General features: G+C 46.7%; 1 protein-coding gene across 2 annotated transcripts in view; it reads left to right on the top strand.

Annotated features, from left to right (window-relative positions):
- map3k2 (mitogen-activated protein kinase kinase kinase 2) overlaps positions 1-18,155 on the top strand; it is a 153,322-nt gene that overhangs the window by 94,420 nt on the left and 40,747 nt on the right. For both annotated transcript variants that reach the window (XM_038790190.1, XM_038790189.1), the window contains 4 exons: positions 3,690-3,792; positions 7,108-7,238; positions 9,176-9,255; positions 13,663-13,730. In XM_038790190.1, coding sequence (XP_038646118.1) covers positions 3,690-3,792; positions 7,108-7,238; positions 9,176-9,255; positions 13,663-13,730 — 382 coding nt within the window. The remainder of the gene's footprint in view (positions 1-3,689; positions 3,793-7,107; positions 7,239-9,175; positions 9,256-13,662; positions 13,731-18,155) is intronic.

Genomic DNA, 18,155 nt, shown 5'->3' with positions numbered 1-18,155 from the left:
CTGCGGCGAGTAACTCCCCTCTGGATTCCCCAAAGCCTGCCCACTGGCTACAAGTCAGGACTGTGATAGAACACTCTCCACTTGTCTGGATGAGTGCAGCTCCAAATATACATACAGTAAAAGACCCAACATTTTCCAGGGCAAACCTTGATTGGCACCCAATCCACCACCTAAACTTTCACTCCGTCCCCCACCGACTCATGGTAACAGCAGAGCGCAGCAGCTACAGGGTGCACTGCAGCAACTCAGCAATGCACCTTCATCAACACCTTCTAATCCTGGGACCTCTACCACCCAGAACGACTGCTGCTGCAAATGTATGGGAGCTGCACCACCTTCAATTTACCCTCCAAGCCGTGCACTATCCTGACTTGGAACTATATCATTGTTCTTTCATGTCACTGGGTAACACCAGAACTCCCTCTGTAGCAGCACTGTGGGTGTATCTGTACCACATGGACGACAGTGATTCAAGACGTAGGCCGCTACCACCTTTGCAAGGGCACTCGAAGACGGACAATAAATTCTGACCCAGCCAACAACACCCACATACCACAAAATGTTTTTTAAAATTAGCAACGGCCCCATTTTCAGAGTTATTTACGCAGCCAATTTGTGCGCAGCAAGATCCCACAGACCGTTGCATAATGAATTGTGATGTCTACGTTCAGTGAGGTTGGTGAAGGGATGCATATTGACCCAAATGTCAAAGAACTCCCCTGTTCTTCTTTAGAATAGTGTTATGGGATCTGTTACGTTGACCTGAGAGAGCTGACAGAATCCCTGTCCAACCTACAGTAGAAATGAGGATGGCGTTGTGCCAAATTTAGTCAGCTTAGTTTATTTATTGTGTTCACAGAAGCTAGTTGAGTTGCAAAACAAGATTTTGCAACAGCGTTGAAATGAAAATTACCATGACATCACCAAGCTTCCCACTGCGAATATCCGTCCTGTTGAAGTCAACCTTGGTGATGCAGCACAGGAAGAGGCCATTCGGCCCATCGTGCCTGTGCTAGCTTAGTTATCCAATTAGTTCCACCCATCTGCTCTGCCCCATAACCTTGAAATCTTGATTTTTAAAATGTTTATCCAATTCCCTTTTTGAAAGTTCATCTTGTATCTGTGGTGTCAGGGTATGGCACATATGGGGTTATTGTAGAATTTACTGTGCAGAAGGAGGCCATTTGGCCCATTGAGTCTGCACCAATCCTTGGAAAGAACACCCTAATTAAACCCACATCTCCACCCTGTCCCCATAACCCAGTAACCCCACCAAACCTTTTGGACACTAAGGGGCAATAAGGACTTTTCTGACTTTCTGCTTAGACCTGATGTACAAAAGAGGGGCAGGGAAATTACCAGAAGCCTCAAAAAGATATATGAAACACTACCTGAAGTGCATAAGAGGTGGCAGTGTGGAGCAAGCAGCTGGCTGTGGATGAAGGAATGCTATCTGATGAAACGCAGCTCGGAGATTGTGGCAGTGGGTGACGCATGGACCGCCACCCCCTCCAGCGCAGCTCGGAGATTGTGGCAGTGGGAGACGCATGGACCGCCACCCCCTCCAGCGCAGCTCGGAGATTGTGGCAGTGGGTGATGCATGGACTGCCACCCCCTCCAGCGCAGCTCGGAGATTGTGGTGGTGGGTGACGCATGGACCGCCACCCCCTCCAGCGCAGCTCGGAGATTGTGGCAGTGGGTGATGCATGGACTGCCACCCCCTCCAGCGCAGCTCGGAGATTGTGGCAGTGGGAGACGCATGGACTGCCACCCCCTCCAGCGCAGCTCGGAGATTGTGGCAGTGGGAGACGCATGGACTCCCTCCAGCGCAGCTCGGAGATTGTGGCAGTGGGTGACGCATGGACTCCATCCAGCACAGCTCGGAGATTGTGGCAGTGGGTGATGCATGGACTGCCACCCCCTCCAGCGCAGCTCGGAGAATGTGGCAGTGGATGACGCATGGACTGCCACCCACTCCAGCGCAGCTCGGAGATTGTGGTGGTGGGTGACGCATGGACCGCCACCCCCTCCAGCGCAGCTCGGAGATTGTGGCAGTGGGAGACGCATGGACCGCCACCCCCTCCAGCACAGCTCGGAGATTGTGGCAGTGGGTGACGCATGGACCGCCACCCCCTCCTGCGCAGCTCGGAGATTGAGGCAGTGGGAGACGCATGGACCGCCACCCCCTCCAGCACAGCTCGGAGATTGTGGCAGTGGGTGACGCATGGACCGCCACCCCCTCCAGCGCAGCTCAGAGATTGTGGCAGTGGGTGACGCATGGACCGCCACCCCCTCCAGCGCAGCTCGGAGATTGTGGCAGTGGGTGACGCATGGACCGCCACCCCCTCCAGCGCAGTACGTACATAGTGGACAAAAAGAATAATCGACAAAGTACATTGACAAATGCTACATCGACAAACAGTGATTGGATACAGTGTGGAACAAGGGGCCAAACAAAACAAATACATGAGCAAGAGCAGCAGGGCGTCGTGAAGAGTGTTCTTACAGGGAACAGATCAGTCCGAGGGGGAGTCGTTGAGGAGTCCAGTCGCTGTGGGGAAGAAGCTGTTCCTATGTCTGGATGTGCGGGTCTTCAGACTTCTGTATCTTCTAATAATAATAATCTTTATTGTCACAAGTAGGATTACAGTGACACTGCAATAAAACTACTCTGAAAAGCCCCGAGTCGCCACACTCGGGCGCCTGTCCTGGTACACAGGGGGGTTGTGGTGCTACACTTCCCGAAGCATGGAGGGAGTGGCAAAAACATGGGAGAAGCTCACAAAGCAGAAGCAGGGGAAATAAATAGCATTGGTATTTGGGCGGTGAAGGCATAAATAGAAATATCTATGGTGGGGAGTCCACTCTGGATGATGTATAGTCAAATGGCATTGATGCCAGCAGTATCTCACTCGGGCAGTCAGTGTGACAGACGTTCTGCCAAATGCTTGAACCACCGTGCAGAGTGCAGGGAGATGGGCATTAGATACTGTTCTTTCAATTCTGGCTTCAGCTGCCCTCTGCTGGCTGTAGGTGAGCAGAATCTGGTCAGTGACAAACCACTTTCTATTGAGCCTTTGCTCCCTCCGCAATGCCTGATTCGACAGGAATTCTCAGTCTTGCTCTGCAGAGGCACAGAATGGCTCGAAAAGTGTTAGGTTGGTTTAATAGAAGCTGTTGTTTTGAGATTAGGCAGAGCACTTTTTAGATCAAGGTTATAATGTGGAGATTCAGCAGCTGGACTGGGGTGGGCACAGTAAGAAGTCTCACAACACCAGGTTAAAGTCCAACAGGTTTGTTTGAAATCACAAGCTTTTGGAGCGGTGCTGTGAGATTTCTTACTTGGATCAAGGTTGGAATATCTGATTTAAAGTGTTAAGGATCTCCCTTGTTTGGTGACTTGGAAGGATCCTATGTGAAATGAGATTGAGCAGTCTCAAACCCACCTTGAAGGGATTGTTGTCTCTCAGTATAAAACTGTTCCTGATTGTCCTAGTCGCCTGGAGAATCATCTCTGCTCCATTGTCCCATTCAAACTATGATTTAACCTCTTTGCAGGATTGTTAGATCGGGACAGACCATATTGGCGGTGCTACATGAGCCTATGTATAGTATATATCAGATGATTATTTTTAATGTTTTGATTTGTCCTTTTTTAATCAAACTTTGATTTTTCCTCTGTTGTCCAGGTAACAAACCTCAGCAATGTGGAGGCATTGCAAACGTTGGATGATTTGGACAACAGCACAGTCTACGTGGGCCCAGAAAGGAAAAACAGGCTGCCCTTAATAGGTATGCTGTGGTTTGTGATTACCGCGTAGGAGGTCATTCAGCCCATCATAGCCGTGCTGGCCCTAAATCCCCATTGGAGTCCATTCCATTCCTCTCATTTTTTCTACCTTTCCGATTCATTTTTCTTCTATTTAATTCCTATCTTTTCTATCTAGCTCTTTATAATTGACACTCATAGTACTGCATTCCCGTGTTCTAAAACTCAGTGAAAAATTTATTCTAACTATGGTATAAGAATCCTATTCTTTGTAAGCCTGCATTCGATATATATTGAACACAGATGCATGATCGAGGCAGTGGCGCATAGTGGTATCGTCATTGGGCTGGCAATCCAGAGACCCACGGTAATGCTCTGTGGATCCGGGTTCGAATCCCACCACGTCAAAATCTGGAAATAGAAGTCCAGTGATGGAAATGAAACGATTGTTGTAAAAACCCATCGGGTTCACTAATGTCCTTTAGGGAAGGAAATCTGCCGTCGTTATTGGTCTGGCCTATGCGTGACTCCAGACCCACAGCGATGTGGTTGACATGTCCTCTGGGATGGCCGAGCAAGCCCCCCCCAGTTCTAGGGTAATCAGGGATGGGCAACATGCTGGCTCAGCCAGCGATGCCCACATACCAGGAAAGAATTTTTAAAAAGATGAGTCGCTTTTTCTAGTAAAAATCAAATTGTCTTAATAGTCCAGTTTTAAATAAGGCAACTTACACTTATGAATAGGGGAGGAGAGAGAAGTTGGTATGTAGCACCTTTATAACTTTTTTAATCCATCAGTTGTGACTTTGGGGAAAGATTTAAGACTTTTGAGCAAGTGATGCAGGAGGGATTCTTGATCATGTGACATTTTCACTATTAGCCCTTTTAAAGTCCTTCGTAATTTACCCTCTCTGGCACATTCTCTTAAAATGTGCATGGAACTGCATCTGCCCATTCCTCTAACTTGTCTGTCTTCCTCTGACTTCCTGTTTTATTCCTGTTAGCTTGCCATGCTTCCTAACTTTGTACTATCAGAAAACCTGAGCAAAATTCCTCTTGCACCCACATCCAAACATTTATCAGAATAAAAAAGGAAAGCCGATCGCACCTTTCAGGACCTCAGGACATCTCACAGTGCTTGAGAAGCGTAGTCATTGTTGTAATGGAAGAAAACAAAGATTAATGTGAGCACACATCAGTCAGATATCACCAGATTATCGAACACCCATTCGCCCTTACTGCCTGCTCACACTTCGCCTTCAGACAGAGATAAGGAGGAATTTTTCTCTGAGGATCTATAGTCCCTGGAATTCTCTCCCCCAGAGGCCAGCCCGTACCAGCCTCCCCGAACAGGCGGCGGAATGTGGCGACTAGGGGCTTTTCACAGTAACTTCATTGAAGCCTACTCGTGACAATAAGCGATTTTCATTTCATTTCATTTCAGTGGTGACTGAGTCATTGAATATATTCAGGCCTGAGTTAGACAGATTTTGACTGGCTATGGGAGTCGAGGGTTTTGGGGGACAGACAGGAAGACCACAATCAGTTCAGCCAATATCTTATTGAATGATGAAGTAGGCTTGAGGGGCTGAATGGCTTACACCTGCTTCTGTTCCGTATGTTCTTATGCCTGCGGCTATATTTCTTTAATGGTCAAATTCTTTAAATTCTGTGAATGTCTATAACAATAATAATCGTTTATTGTCACAAGTAGGCTTCAATGAAGTTACTGTGAAAAGCCCCTAGTCGCCACATTCCAGTGGCTGTTTGGGGAGGCCGTACGGGAATTGAACCCGTGCTGCTGCCTTGTTCTGCATTACAGGTCAGCTGTTTTGCCTACTGTGGTAAACCAGCCCCAAGTGGCACCTTCAAATGCTTCTAGAAATCCATACATACGCCATATTCCCTCTGACTTCTGTTAGTCAAATATAATTTTCCCATTAAAAATCCCTGTTTGTTGACTGGCCCCAATTAGTTATTGGCTTTTGAAAGTTGCTCATTCCACATTATCATCTCAAGTTGTTTTCCTACAATTGGAGTCAGGTGGCACAGCTGCTGTCTCACAGCTCCAGGGACCCGGGTTCAATTCTGGCCTCGAGTGAGAGTTTGCAAGTTCTCCCCTTGTCTGCGTGGGTTTCCTCCGGGTGCTCCGGTTTCCTCCCACAGTCCAAAGACGTGTGCAGGTTAGGTGGATTGGCCATGATAAATTGCCCTTCGTGTCCACGAATGTGCAGGTTAGGTTAAGGGGTTATTGGGATAGGGCAGGGACGTGGGCTTGGGTGGAATGTTCTTTCAGAGGCTCAGAGCAGACTTAATGGGCCGAATGGCCTCCTCCTGCACAGTAGAGATTCTATGATGAGGTAGTTGGACTATAATCCTCAACCTTCCCCATGTCCCTAACAGAAGTGTATTATCTCACACACTCTAACCCTTTGTGACAATTCCCTTTTCCAACGATTGAGAAAGAAATATTTGACCATTGAACTGTTTTCTCCTCTGCACTGCCCATGATGTTGACTCTTTGTTGAGTTCCAGGCCTCTTGAGTGACTCATTCTACATGTGTAGACCAAGACAGTGAGAGCAAAACAAATGTCAGTCTCTGTCTGTTCACTTCCTTTCCCAATGCTTTCCTTTCTAGTCTTACATTTAGGAATATTAGTAGCAGCCGTAAGCACTCATCCCCTCACTGTTCGGTTAGATTATATCTTCCTCATCTCCGTTTACCCTCCTTGGCTCCAGATTCCGTGATACCCTTTCCCAAGAAGTCCAGATTTCTTCCTCCCTGATCACCATTCCCATTCTGTCTTCCTGTTTAAAATAAATGCAGCAGTGAGGATCTGAATACCAGACCCTGTCACTCTCGTGCCCGTGAGCTTGGTTTGTGTTTCTATCCAGAATCAAATACATTGTCCAGACAGAGAGTTTTCTGTTAGATCATCATCATCCCCCTCATGCCTCTCCATTTATATTGTATTCTTCTGGGATCCTGCTATGTTAAGATTTGATAGGCCCCATCCCTGTCCCAATAACCCAACTCCCATGGGTTTAGTTATTGTCCAATTTGAAAAGTGTACAACCCTCGTTCGTCCTCACAAGCTAATTCTCTGGAGACAACGACAGAATTCCCATCGTTTCCATGATGGGGGGGAAGGAAGAAATTCATGTGGAGGTACTGCCCTCCAGGCTTTCATCATCTCTCCTTTGCCATTGGCTTTGCTGCTTCACACATTTCACCTGTCACCGATCACTGGGAACTATAAGGTTCTTGCTTTGTCTTGTAGATTTGGTTGTGTTAATAGTCCCATGTTAACTCTGAATCTTTTGCTCCTGTGTTCAGCTTCCCAGACGTCCGATCGGAGCTCTCCGCCACCCGGATACATTCCAGATGGGCAGCAGCAAGTAGCACGCAATGGATCCTACACCAGCATCAACAGTGAAGGCGAATTCATTCCCGAGAGCATGGACCAAGTAAGGAATCTCTCTGTAGTGATAGTGATGTACCAGCTCACTATCTGTCATGGTAGAGATCAGTTTGTCATTGTGAAGGACCTCTTCTTTTATATCTGAGTTTATAATTCCTTGGATGAAAGAGATCACCTCAGATAAGCGGCTGCATAAATTTGGATGAAATTGCCTCTGACTAGCGACCTGATTGAGGAGTTTGGAAAAGAATGAAAATAGTTCACTAGATAAACAGGTAATGAATATTCCCTCTGCTGAGTGCATCCAGAATTGGGAAATCATCTTACAGTTCGATCTAAACCTGGTTAAAAAGAATTCCAGAAGGAACAGTTTCACACACCGAACTGAGGGTACAGGGACTGTATGACGGAGGGAGAGTTTTAATTGGAAAGTTGGAATGTTACAGGTTATGGAAAAATGGTGTGTCATTATGGTTAAAAAGATCAGAGCTTCCGCAGAGAACAAAGCAATGTTATCAGGCCCAACTGGCTGCATTCTGTTTTTAATAACCTGGAGGTTTCCAGATGTGAAGAAATTATTTCTTAAGTCTGTTTACTTTGAGGCCTGGACCTTTGGGGTGTAGTTGTCCATAAACTACTTGTTGACATCAATTTGCTTCAAAAAAAAACTTTCCTCTTACTATTTTTGTCAGTTTTCTCTAATTCGGCACACGTCTCCTGAAGACATGACCCTGTGGAGGGACGTTAAGAGTTTGATACCGTGTGTTTGCTGGTGACCCTTTAAGTAGCCATATTTAGTTTGAATCTAGACAGTGGGTATTGGTGGATTGTTTTGGTATGGCGGCATCTGCACTAAATCTGCTCTTTTCCTCACATGCACACGCACGCATACACGCGCACACATACCCGCGCACACATACACGCGCACACATACCCGTGCACGCATACACGCGCACACATACCCGCGCACACATACCCGCGCACACATACCCGCGCACACATACCCGCGCACACATACCCGCGCACACATACCCGCGCACACATACCCGCGCACACATACCCGCGCACACATACCCGTGCACGCATACACGCGCGCCCACACCAATGTCTGCTGCGATTGTCTTTCCCACCGCAAGTCAAGCGTACTGAGGCCAACTTTATAACCCCTGTACTGGATCGCTGACTGAGATTGAATAATTCGGCACAGGCCCAGGGTTGAATCTGGGTTTTTCTTGAACTGTAAGGCCTGTGCCTATATATTTACATTGTGTATCTATGCATGTCCTATGTTTTTCATGTGTGGAACAATCTGTCTGGACTCGACACAGAACAATACTTTTCACTGTATCTCGGTACACGTGACAAATCAAATCCAAATCCATTAATGAACCCACTGGAAAAGATGATCACAGAATTTACAGTGCAGAAGGAGGCCTTTCGGCCCATCAAGTCTGCACCAGCCCTTGGAAAGAGCACCCTACTTAAGCCCACACCTCCACCCTATCTCCGTAACCCAGTAACCCCACCTCGCCTTTTTTAAACTAAGGGCAATTTTGCATGGCCAATCCACATCTTTGGACTGTGGGAGGAAACCGGAGCATCTGGAGGAAACCCATACAGACACGGGGAGAACGTGCAAACTCCACACAGCCAGTCATCTGAGGCTGGAATGGAACCTGGGACCCTGGAGCTGTGAAGCATTTATGCTAACCACCATGCTACCGTGCTGTCTATACTTCAACATCAGCCTTTCTAATCTAAAGATTCACAATTTAACTTTGACCAGTGAATTCCCATGTCTTATTCTGATTCCTTTCAGAAGGAAAGCAGCTTGGAGGTAGTGCTGCAGGAACCACTCTGTACCGGAACAGTAATGTCCCATTTTGCGAGCTCACTGAATTTCCCTGCGTCGTTTCCTCGTTTTCTCATGTCAGTTGTTGAACTCATTTAAGTGAAGATTCCTTGTTATTGTTTTGTTGACAGATGCTGGACCCGCTGTCGATGAGCAGCCCTGAGAACTCGGCATCAGGGAGCTGTCCGTCTCTCGACAGTCCCCTAGACAGGTAACAATCTCTCATCCTCATCCGCCCCAAGTCCTCTTTACCCATCACCCATGTGCTCATTGATCCAACTTAATTCCTGGTTCCACAATGTCTCAATTATAAAAAATTTATCCTGATGTTCAAGTGTTGTACTACACTCCTGTATGCTTCACCCGATGCCTGGGCCTGTGTATTTACATGATGTATTTTATGTTTGCCCTATTATGTGTTCTTGCACGGAATGATCTGTCTGTACTGTACACAGAAAAATACTTTTCACTGTACCTCGGTACACGTGTCAATAAACCAATCCAATCCCTCATCACCCCTCGTCTCTCATCTCTAGCCCTAAAACTGAAGAGAATTTTCTCTTAATTCATTTTAAAATAAATTTAGAGTACCCAATTATATATATTTTCCAATTAAAGGGCAATTTAGCGTGGCCAATCCACCTACCCTGCACATCTTTGGATTGAGGGGGTGAGACCCACGCAGACACGGGGAGAATGTGCAAACTCCACACGGACAGTGACCCGGGGCCGGGATCGAACCCTCGGTGCCGTGAGGCAGCAGTGCTAACTACTGCGCCGCCGTGCGGTCCCCTCTACTCTTAATTCTGGCTCTAATGCATCTTCAATTTTAATCAATCACTTCACCATTAGTAGCTGTGAACTGTCTGAATCTTAATCTTAATCTTAATTGCTGGAATTTGCTCCCTCGCCCTCTCCCCTTCTCTCTCCTCCACTAAGGCGTTGTGCCCCTTTGACCTAGCTTATCCTAATATCACCTGTCCTAATATCTCCTTATGTGACTCGGTGTCAGATTTCATTTGAAAAAGGGCAGCACGGTGGCACAGTGGTTAGCATTGCTGCCTACGGCGCTGAGGACCCGGGTTCGAATCCCGGCTCTGGGTCACTGTCCGTGTGGAGTTTGCACATTCTCCCCGTGTCTGTGTGGGTTTCGCCCCCACAACCCAAAAATGAGCAGAGTAGGTGGATTGGCCACGCTAAATTGCCCCTTAATTGGAAAAAATAATTGGGTAATTTTTGTGAGAAAAAAAAGATTTCATTTGAAAATCACCCCTGGTGAAAGCACCTTGCAGCATTTGACTATATTTTCAAGTTCTTGTCATGTTGACCACATTGTGAATGAGGGAGTTAGCGCCACATTATACTGCATACTGTCTTAAAATGTCAAAATGGACCAATAGAACAGGCTGGTGATATTTTATACCCTCGGGAATGAGTTTGTTTTGAGGGAATGTAACCCCCCCCTCCCCAAAAAACACTTGCATTTGTATATAGTGCGTTTCACAATCAGACATCCCAAAGCATCACAGCCAATGAAGTACTTAAGAAGCAGAGTCACTGTTGTTAGGTAGGAAGCATTGTGACCAATTATTGCACAGCAAGATCCCACAATGAGCTAATGGCCAGATAGTCTTGTCTTTATTTACGTTCTTTGAGGTGTAAATGTTGCTCCAGGATTGGGGGGCGCGGGGCGGGGAGGGAATTGCTTTCCCTTCTGAAATAGTACTGTGGGATCTTTTCCACCTATTTGAAGGCAGACTAGCCTTTGGTTTAACATCTGGGGGATTTAGCACAGGGCTAAATCGCTGGCTTTTAAAGCAGACCAAGGCAGTCCAGCAGCACGGTTCAATTCCCGTATCGGCCTCCCCGGACAGGCGCTGGAATGTGGCGACTAGGGGCTTTTCACAGTAACTTCATTGAAGCCGACTTGTGACAAGCAAATTTCATTTCATTTCATCTCGTCCAAACTGTGCAGCACTCCCTCAGCACTGAGCTGCGAGTGCTAGGCTGAAGTTTGTGCTCAATTCCCAGGAATGGGTCTTGAACCCATGACTTTCTGATTCACAGGTGGGACTGCTACCCACCCATTCATGCCGGCATATCAATGTTAGGTGACCTGATCCTGCGCCTGTGCTAATCCCAGCTGGGGTAGTGGTCCAGATCTACTGGAGTGAAGGGAGCTGGAGGTAGAAGATGAAGATTTGGCAGAACCATCCTAAACACACCTTCAATACAGTGAGTGTGTTTATAGTTGTGAGGCTGCAAGAGTTCCCTCAGTGGAGATCTGTGCTCACAGTTGAGTGCTCCTTTAAAGGGAATGGCATCTTCATTTTGCGGGCAGCACGGGGCACAATGGTTAGCACTGTTGCCTCGCAGTGCCAGGGACCCGGCTTCAAATCCACCCTTGGGTCACTGAGTGGAGTTTGTACGTTCTCCCTATGTCTGTGTGGGTTTCCTCCGGGTGCTCCGGTTTCCTCCCACAGTCCAAAGATGTACAGATTAGGTGGATTGGCCAGGCTGAATTGCCCCTTTGTTCCAGGAATGCGCAGGTTAGGTTATGGGGTTACGGGGGTAGGCAGGGGTGTTGGGTGAGTGGATATGGGTAGAATGCTCGTTCGAAGGGTCGGTGAAAACCCGATGGGCCGAATGGCCTCCTTCTGCACTGTAGTGATTCTATTCTATGATTTATTTCCTTTTTTACTCTCGATTTCATTGAGGCGGAAATGGGGAATTTAAACCTGCACCTTTTGTTTTCACCAATGAACCGTCGTGATGTCGGCCTGGACATGGGTCACTCTGTGTGGGGCTAAGCATTTAACTGAAGTGGCTAGCATTAGAAACTGAAGTAGAGTCCGTCACTGCAATGATGTTCACTGATCACTGCAGGGTTCACAGTTGGAGTCCTGCAAATCATTACTGGGCTAACGAGGAGAAAGATTAGCTGATATTGCTGCTGCTGGTCCAGTGGCTGTGGGCAGGGAGCGAGGATTCAATGAAGCTTGGCTGTGACACACAGTTGTGTAGCCAAAGACTGTCACCTCGTTTGCACAAATCGCAGCTTGCATGCTGTCCGATAGGTTGAAAACCTGATTGCATCATAATTCTGGGCCCCAGCTGCCCATTCTATGCTATTGTTGAATTGGGCGTACAACGATATACATTTTCTCGCCTTTTGTGACTCATATCCACAAATAGTTGCCTCTTCTCGGCCATGGTTTTTCCTCCTCTTCCGCACTCCTTAATCATTCTGCAAAGCGGCAAAATCAAGAAGCTGCCGACTCTGCCGCTTCAGCTGCCCTTCTGCATTCCACCTTCAGACGACTGGAGCGGTTACCCAGGGTACTCCTGCCTGTGCAGAGCACGTGGCACCTCCTCCCCGCAGCCCATTCCTCCAACAGTTGACCCGGCAGCTGCCTCGGGCTGTTTGGCCAGTCGCCAACACACCCAACTCCCAGCCCTTGTTCGCAGAGACCCAGCCATTACCGTGCACACTCCGAGGAGATTCTCAATCTAGATTTATCTTTAACGGGATGTGGGTGTCGTTGGCTGGGTCATCATTTATTCCCCATCCCTAATTGGCCTTGAACTGAGTGTCGCTCGGCCATTTCAGCGGCAGGTCAACCACATTGCTGTCTGGACTCACATGTAGGCCAGACCGGGTAAGGACGGCAGATTTCCTTCCCTAAAGGACATTAGTCAACCAGATGGGTTTTTTACTCCAACCGATGATAGTTTCATGGTCACCATGACTGAGACTAGCTTTATATTTCCGATTTTTAGAATGCATTATTTGATTTGAATCTATGTATTAGCCTTGTGTTCTCGATCGCTAGTCCAGTGACGTTGCCACTCCACCATCGCTTCCGCCTGACACTTGGCCCATGTGCCGAAGTACAGTCCTCACACTTGGGACAAGACTCCCAAAAAGAAGTGAAAATTTCAGAAGAGTGGGTGCAGAAAAGGTGGGAGGAAGAACCACCACAGAGGAATGTGGGACTGCCGTTCCCTGAAGCTTTTGGAGAAACTGGAATTGTTGATTATGGAGCAGAGACGGTTAAGGGGAGATTTAATGGAGTAGTTCAACATTGATGGGTTTGGTTAGAGAGACCGTGTTTCCAGTGGCAGGCACGTCGGTAATGATTTCAGATAATTAGCTGAACCAGAGACGGAGCTGAAAATGTTTTCATTCTGAATCGTTGTGATCAGGAAGACACTGTCTGAAATATTGATCGAGGAAAATCCAGTCGTAACTTTCAAAGGGAAGCAGGATAAATACTTGAAAAGGAATAAAAGGGGTTTGGGGACAGATGTGGGGAAGGGGAACAAATCGGACGGTTCACACAGCTGGATCAGACATGATGGCCTTGTGCTGCTAAGACCGATAGAATGACCCAATATGGTGTGTGGGTTTAAGAGATGGTGGGGCCCCAGTCTTGTCTTCCTACAGGTGATAGGTTGTCTCTGGACCATTGTTCTTAATTATTCTTGAAGATTAATATTTGAGCATACTTCTGGCATCCCTGCCCAAAGTGTACAAAGATTTGACCCGTAGAATATCCACCTTTTATTGAGTGGACACAGTGGGGCAGGCAAGCTAACACTCTGCTTTACTTTGCAGTGACAGCTATCCCAAATCCTGGATGCCCAGGGCACAGAGCTATCCAGATAATCATCAGGATTATTCAGGTGAGATTCCAGTCTCTCTCTCTCTCTCTCTTTCTCATTCTCTCCCTCTCTCTCTCATTCTCTCTCTCTCATTCTCTCTCTCTCATTCTCTCACTCTCTCTCTCTCTCACTCTCTCTCTCTCTCTTCCTCTCACTGACTCTCTCTTCCTCTCACTCTCACACTCTCTCTCTCTCTCTCATTCTCTCTCTCTCAATCACTCACTCTTTTTTCCCCTCTCTCCCTCTCACTCTCCCTCTCACTCTCTCGCACTCACTCTTTCTCTCTCTCACTCTCTCTCACTCTCTCTCACTCTCTCTCACTCTCTCTCACTCTCTCTCACTCTCTCTCACTCTCACTCACTCTCTCTCGCTCTCTCTCCCTCTCACTCTCCCTCTCACTCTCCCGCACTCTCCCTCTCACTCTCTCGCACTCACTCTCTCTCTCTCTCTCTCTCTCTCTCTCTCTCTCTCTCTCTCTCTCTCTCTCACTCACTCACACTCTCTTTCTTCTCTCACTCACTCTCACTTTCTCTCTCTCACTCTCCCTCTCTCTCTCTCTCTCCCTCTCTCTCTCTCCCTCTCATTCTCTCGCACTCTTTCTCTCCCTCTCATTCTCTCGCACTCTTTCTCACTCTCACTCTTTCTCTTTCACTCTTTCTCTCTCTTTCTTTCTCTCACTCTCTCACTCTTTCTCTCTCTCATTCTTTCTCTCACACTCTCACTCTTTCTCTCACTCACTCTTTCTCTCCCACTCACTCTTTCTCTTCTCTTTCGCTCTCTCATTCTTTCTCTCACTCTCTCACACTCTCTCTCACTCTTTCTCCCTCTCTCACTCTTTCTCCCTCCCTCACTCTTTCTCCCTCTCTCACTCTTTCTCTCTCACTCACTCTTTCTCTTTCTCTTTTGCTCTTTGTCTCTCTCACTCTTTCTCTCACTCTCTCACACTCTCTCTCACTCTCTGTCCCTCTCTCACTCTTTCTCTCTCACTCACTCTTTCTCTCTCTCTCACTCTTTCTCTCACTCTCTCACTCTTTCTCTCACTCACTCTTTTTCTCTCTCTCTCACTTTTTCTCTCTCTCCTTTAAGACCTTCCTGAAAACATGCTTCTTTGACCAATTGCAGCTCAGCATGGATAAATGTTAAAAAAATTATATGTGCAAAAGAGGGAGTGCATATTAATTAGAACAGTGATATAAGAATACAATTACAGAGCAACAATGCATAATAAGAAAGAACCAAACTTTCTATAGCACCTTTCATCACCTCAAGACTCCCAAATCAAATCATCAAAGTCTTGCGGCCAAATCAGTCGTCACTGGTGAAGGAAACACGACATCAGTAAGCTCCGATGGCTGGGCGGCTGGTTCATTAAGCGGAGCGAGGCCAGCAGAGTGGGTTCAATTCCCGTACTGGCTGAGGTTATTCATGAAGGCCCCACCCCCAGCTTTGCCCCTCAAGGTGTGAGGGACCCTCAGGTTAAATCACCACCAGTCAGCTCTCTCTCAAAGGGGAAAGCAACCTATAGTCATCTGGGATTATGGCGACATTTCATTTTTGTTACGTGCCGTTCCAATTACGAATGACTGTGAAGGTATTGCTCTTCAGAGATTCCAGCAACAACGGGGATCTGTTTCTATTGAAGAAGACAATTTGTGATGATCTAATTGAAGATTACACGATCAGGAAAGAAATGTGGTAAAATTGTTCCATGCAAATTGTTGCGTGTGATGGAAATTATACGGGTATGAAGGCAGAGTTGGCTAAAGTGAACTGGAAAATTAGGTTTAAGCAATAAGTCAGCTGAGATACTCTGGCAGGTACGTGGGGAGATATTTCTCAGCAAAGATGCATTTGCAGCAGGAACGAAAGACTTTCAAAGAAGGATGCATCACTTATGGGTAACCAAGGAAGCTTAAAGATTGAAACAAAAAGCCTACAATTCCGCAAACATTAGTGGCTGGTCAGAAGATTGGACAGAATGTAGGAAACAGCAAAGAATGGCTTCAAAAAAGGAAGAAATTAGAGTATAAGTGAAAGCTAGTGAGAAAAGTAAAAACAGAAGAGTTTCTACAGGTATTTAAAGAGGAAAGAGGGTAATTAAAATGAGAATTGGTCCTCCAGAGAGAGAGAGTCTGGGGGAATATGATGGAGAATAAAGAAATGACAGTTGCATTGAACAGAGATCCTGTGTCTGTCTTAACTGTCGAAGACACAATTGACATTCCAGTAATAATTGTGAATCAGGGGCTGCACGGTGGCGCAGTGGGTTAGCACTGCTGTCTCACGGCGTTGAGGTCCCAGGTTCGATCCCGGCTCTGGGTCACTGTCTGTGTAGAGTTTGCACATTCTCCCCGTGTTTGCGTGGGTTTCGCCCCCACAACCCAAAGATGTGTAGGGTAGGTGGATTGGCCACGCTAAATTGCCCCTTAATTGGAAAAAATGAATTGGGTACTCTAAATTTATATTTTAAAAAATTGTGAATCAGGAGGTGAAAGGGAGGGATGAACTTAAAATAATTACAATCACCCGGGAAAGGGCACTGAGAAAATTATTAGAAATAATGGCTGGCAAGTCCTCGGGCCCTGGTAACTCCATCTCCTAGGGTCTTAACAGAAGTGGCAGCATGGTAGCATAGTGGTTAGCACAAATGCTTCACAGCTCCAGGGTCCCAGGTTCGAATCCCGGCTTGGGTCACTGTCTGTGTTGAGTCTGCACGTTCTCCCCGTGTGTGCATGGGTTTCCTCCGGGTGCTCCGGTTTCCTCCCACAATCCAAAGATGTGCAGGTTAGGTGAATTGGCCAGGCTAAATTGCCCTCAGGGTCCAAATTGCCCTTAGTGTTAGGTGGGGTTACTGGGTTATGGGGATAGGGTGGAGGTATGGGCTTGGGTAGGGTGCTCTTTCCAAGAGCCGGTGCAGACTCGATGGGCCGAATGGCCTCCTTCTGCATTGTAAATTCTATGAAAAAAAAAAGTGGCTGCTAAAATAGTAGATGCATTGGTTTTAATTCTCTAAAATTCACTAGATTGTGGAACATAAGAACTAGGAGCAGGACTAGCCCATATGGCCCCTCGAGCCTGCTCTGCCATTCAATGAGATCATGGCTGATCTTTTGTGGACTCAGTTCCACTTTCCAGCCCGAACACCAGAACCCTTAATCCCTTTATTCTTCAAAAATCTATCTATCTTTATCTTGAAAACATTTAATGAAGGAGCCTCAACTGCTTCACTGGGCAAGGAATTCCATAGATTCACAACCCTTTGGGTGAAGAAGTTCCTCCTAAACTCAGTCCCAAATCTACTTCCCCTTATTTTGAGGCTATGCCCCCTAGTTCTGCTTTCACCCGCCAGTGGAAACAACCTGCCCGCATCTATCCTATCTATTCCCTTCATAATTTTATACGTTTCTATAAGATCCTCACTCATCCTTCTAAATTCCAACGAGTACAGTCCCAGTCTACTCAACCTCTCCTCGTAATCCAACCCCTTCAGCTCTGGGATTAACCTCGTGAATCTCCTCTGCCCACCCGCCAGCGCCAGTACGTCCTTTCTCAAGTAAGGAGACCAAAACTGAACACAATACTCCAGGTGTGGCCTCACTAACACCTTATATAATTGCAGCATAACGTCCCTAGTCTTAAACTCCATCCCTCTAGCAATGAAGGACAAAATTCCATTCGCCTTCCTAATCACCTGTTGCACCTGTAAACCAACTTTTTGCGACTCATGCACGAGCACACCCAGGTCTCTCTGCACAGCAGCATGTTTTAATATTTTATCATTTAAATAATAATCCCGTTTGCTGTTATTCCTACCAAAATGGAAACGTCTCATCAAGTTGAAAAGTGGTGAATGTAATTCCTCTATTCCAGAAAGGTGGGGGAGCAGAAAGCATGAATCTGCAGGCCAGTTAGCCTGATGTTTGTTGTAGGGAAAAGGCTAGAATCTAATATTCAGGATTTTATGGCAGGCACTTAGAAAATTTTTGACAAAGAGTCACCGAAACTCGGAACATTAAGCTCCGTTCTCTCTCCCTGGATGCTGTCAGACCTGCTGACGTTGCCCAGTATTTTCTGTTTTTTGTTTCAGATTCCAGCATCCGCACGATGCCTTTAATTTAGAAACCCTTAATGCAATCAAGCATGGTTTTGTGAAAGGAAAATCATGTTTGACTAATTTATTGGAGCTTTTTGAAGAAGTAACAAGCAACATGGATAAAGGCGAACCTGTAGATGTGTACTCTGATTTCCAAAAGGCATTTGGCAACGTGTCCCATTCAGAGGTTACACAAAATAAGAGCTCCTGAAGGGGATAGAATATTCACATGGATAGAGGAGAGGTTAGCTAACAGGAAACAGAATAGGAATAAATGGGTCATTTTTGAGTTGACAATATGTAACGTGTGGAGTGTCACAGGGATCAGTGCTGGGGCCTAAACTATTTACAAT

This window comes from Scyliorhinus canicula, chromosome 2, assembly GCF_902713615.1.
Source record: "Scyliorhinus canicula chromosome 2, sScyCan1.1, whole genome shotgun sequence".
Lineage (NCBI taxonomy): Eukaryota > Metazoa > Chordata > Chondrichthyes > Carcharhiniformes > Scyliorhinidae > Scyliorhinus > Scyliorhinus canicula.
The sequence above is the reverse complement of the archived record's forward strand: the minus strand, read 5'-3'. Positions and strand labels throughout refer to the sequence as shown.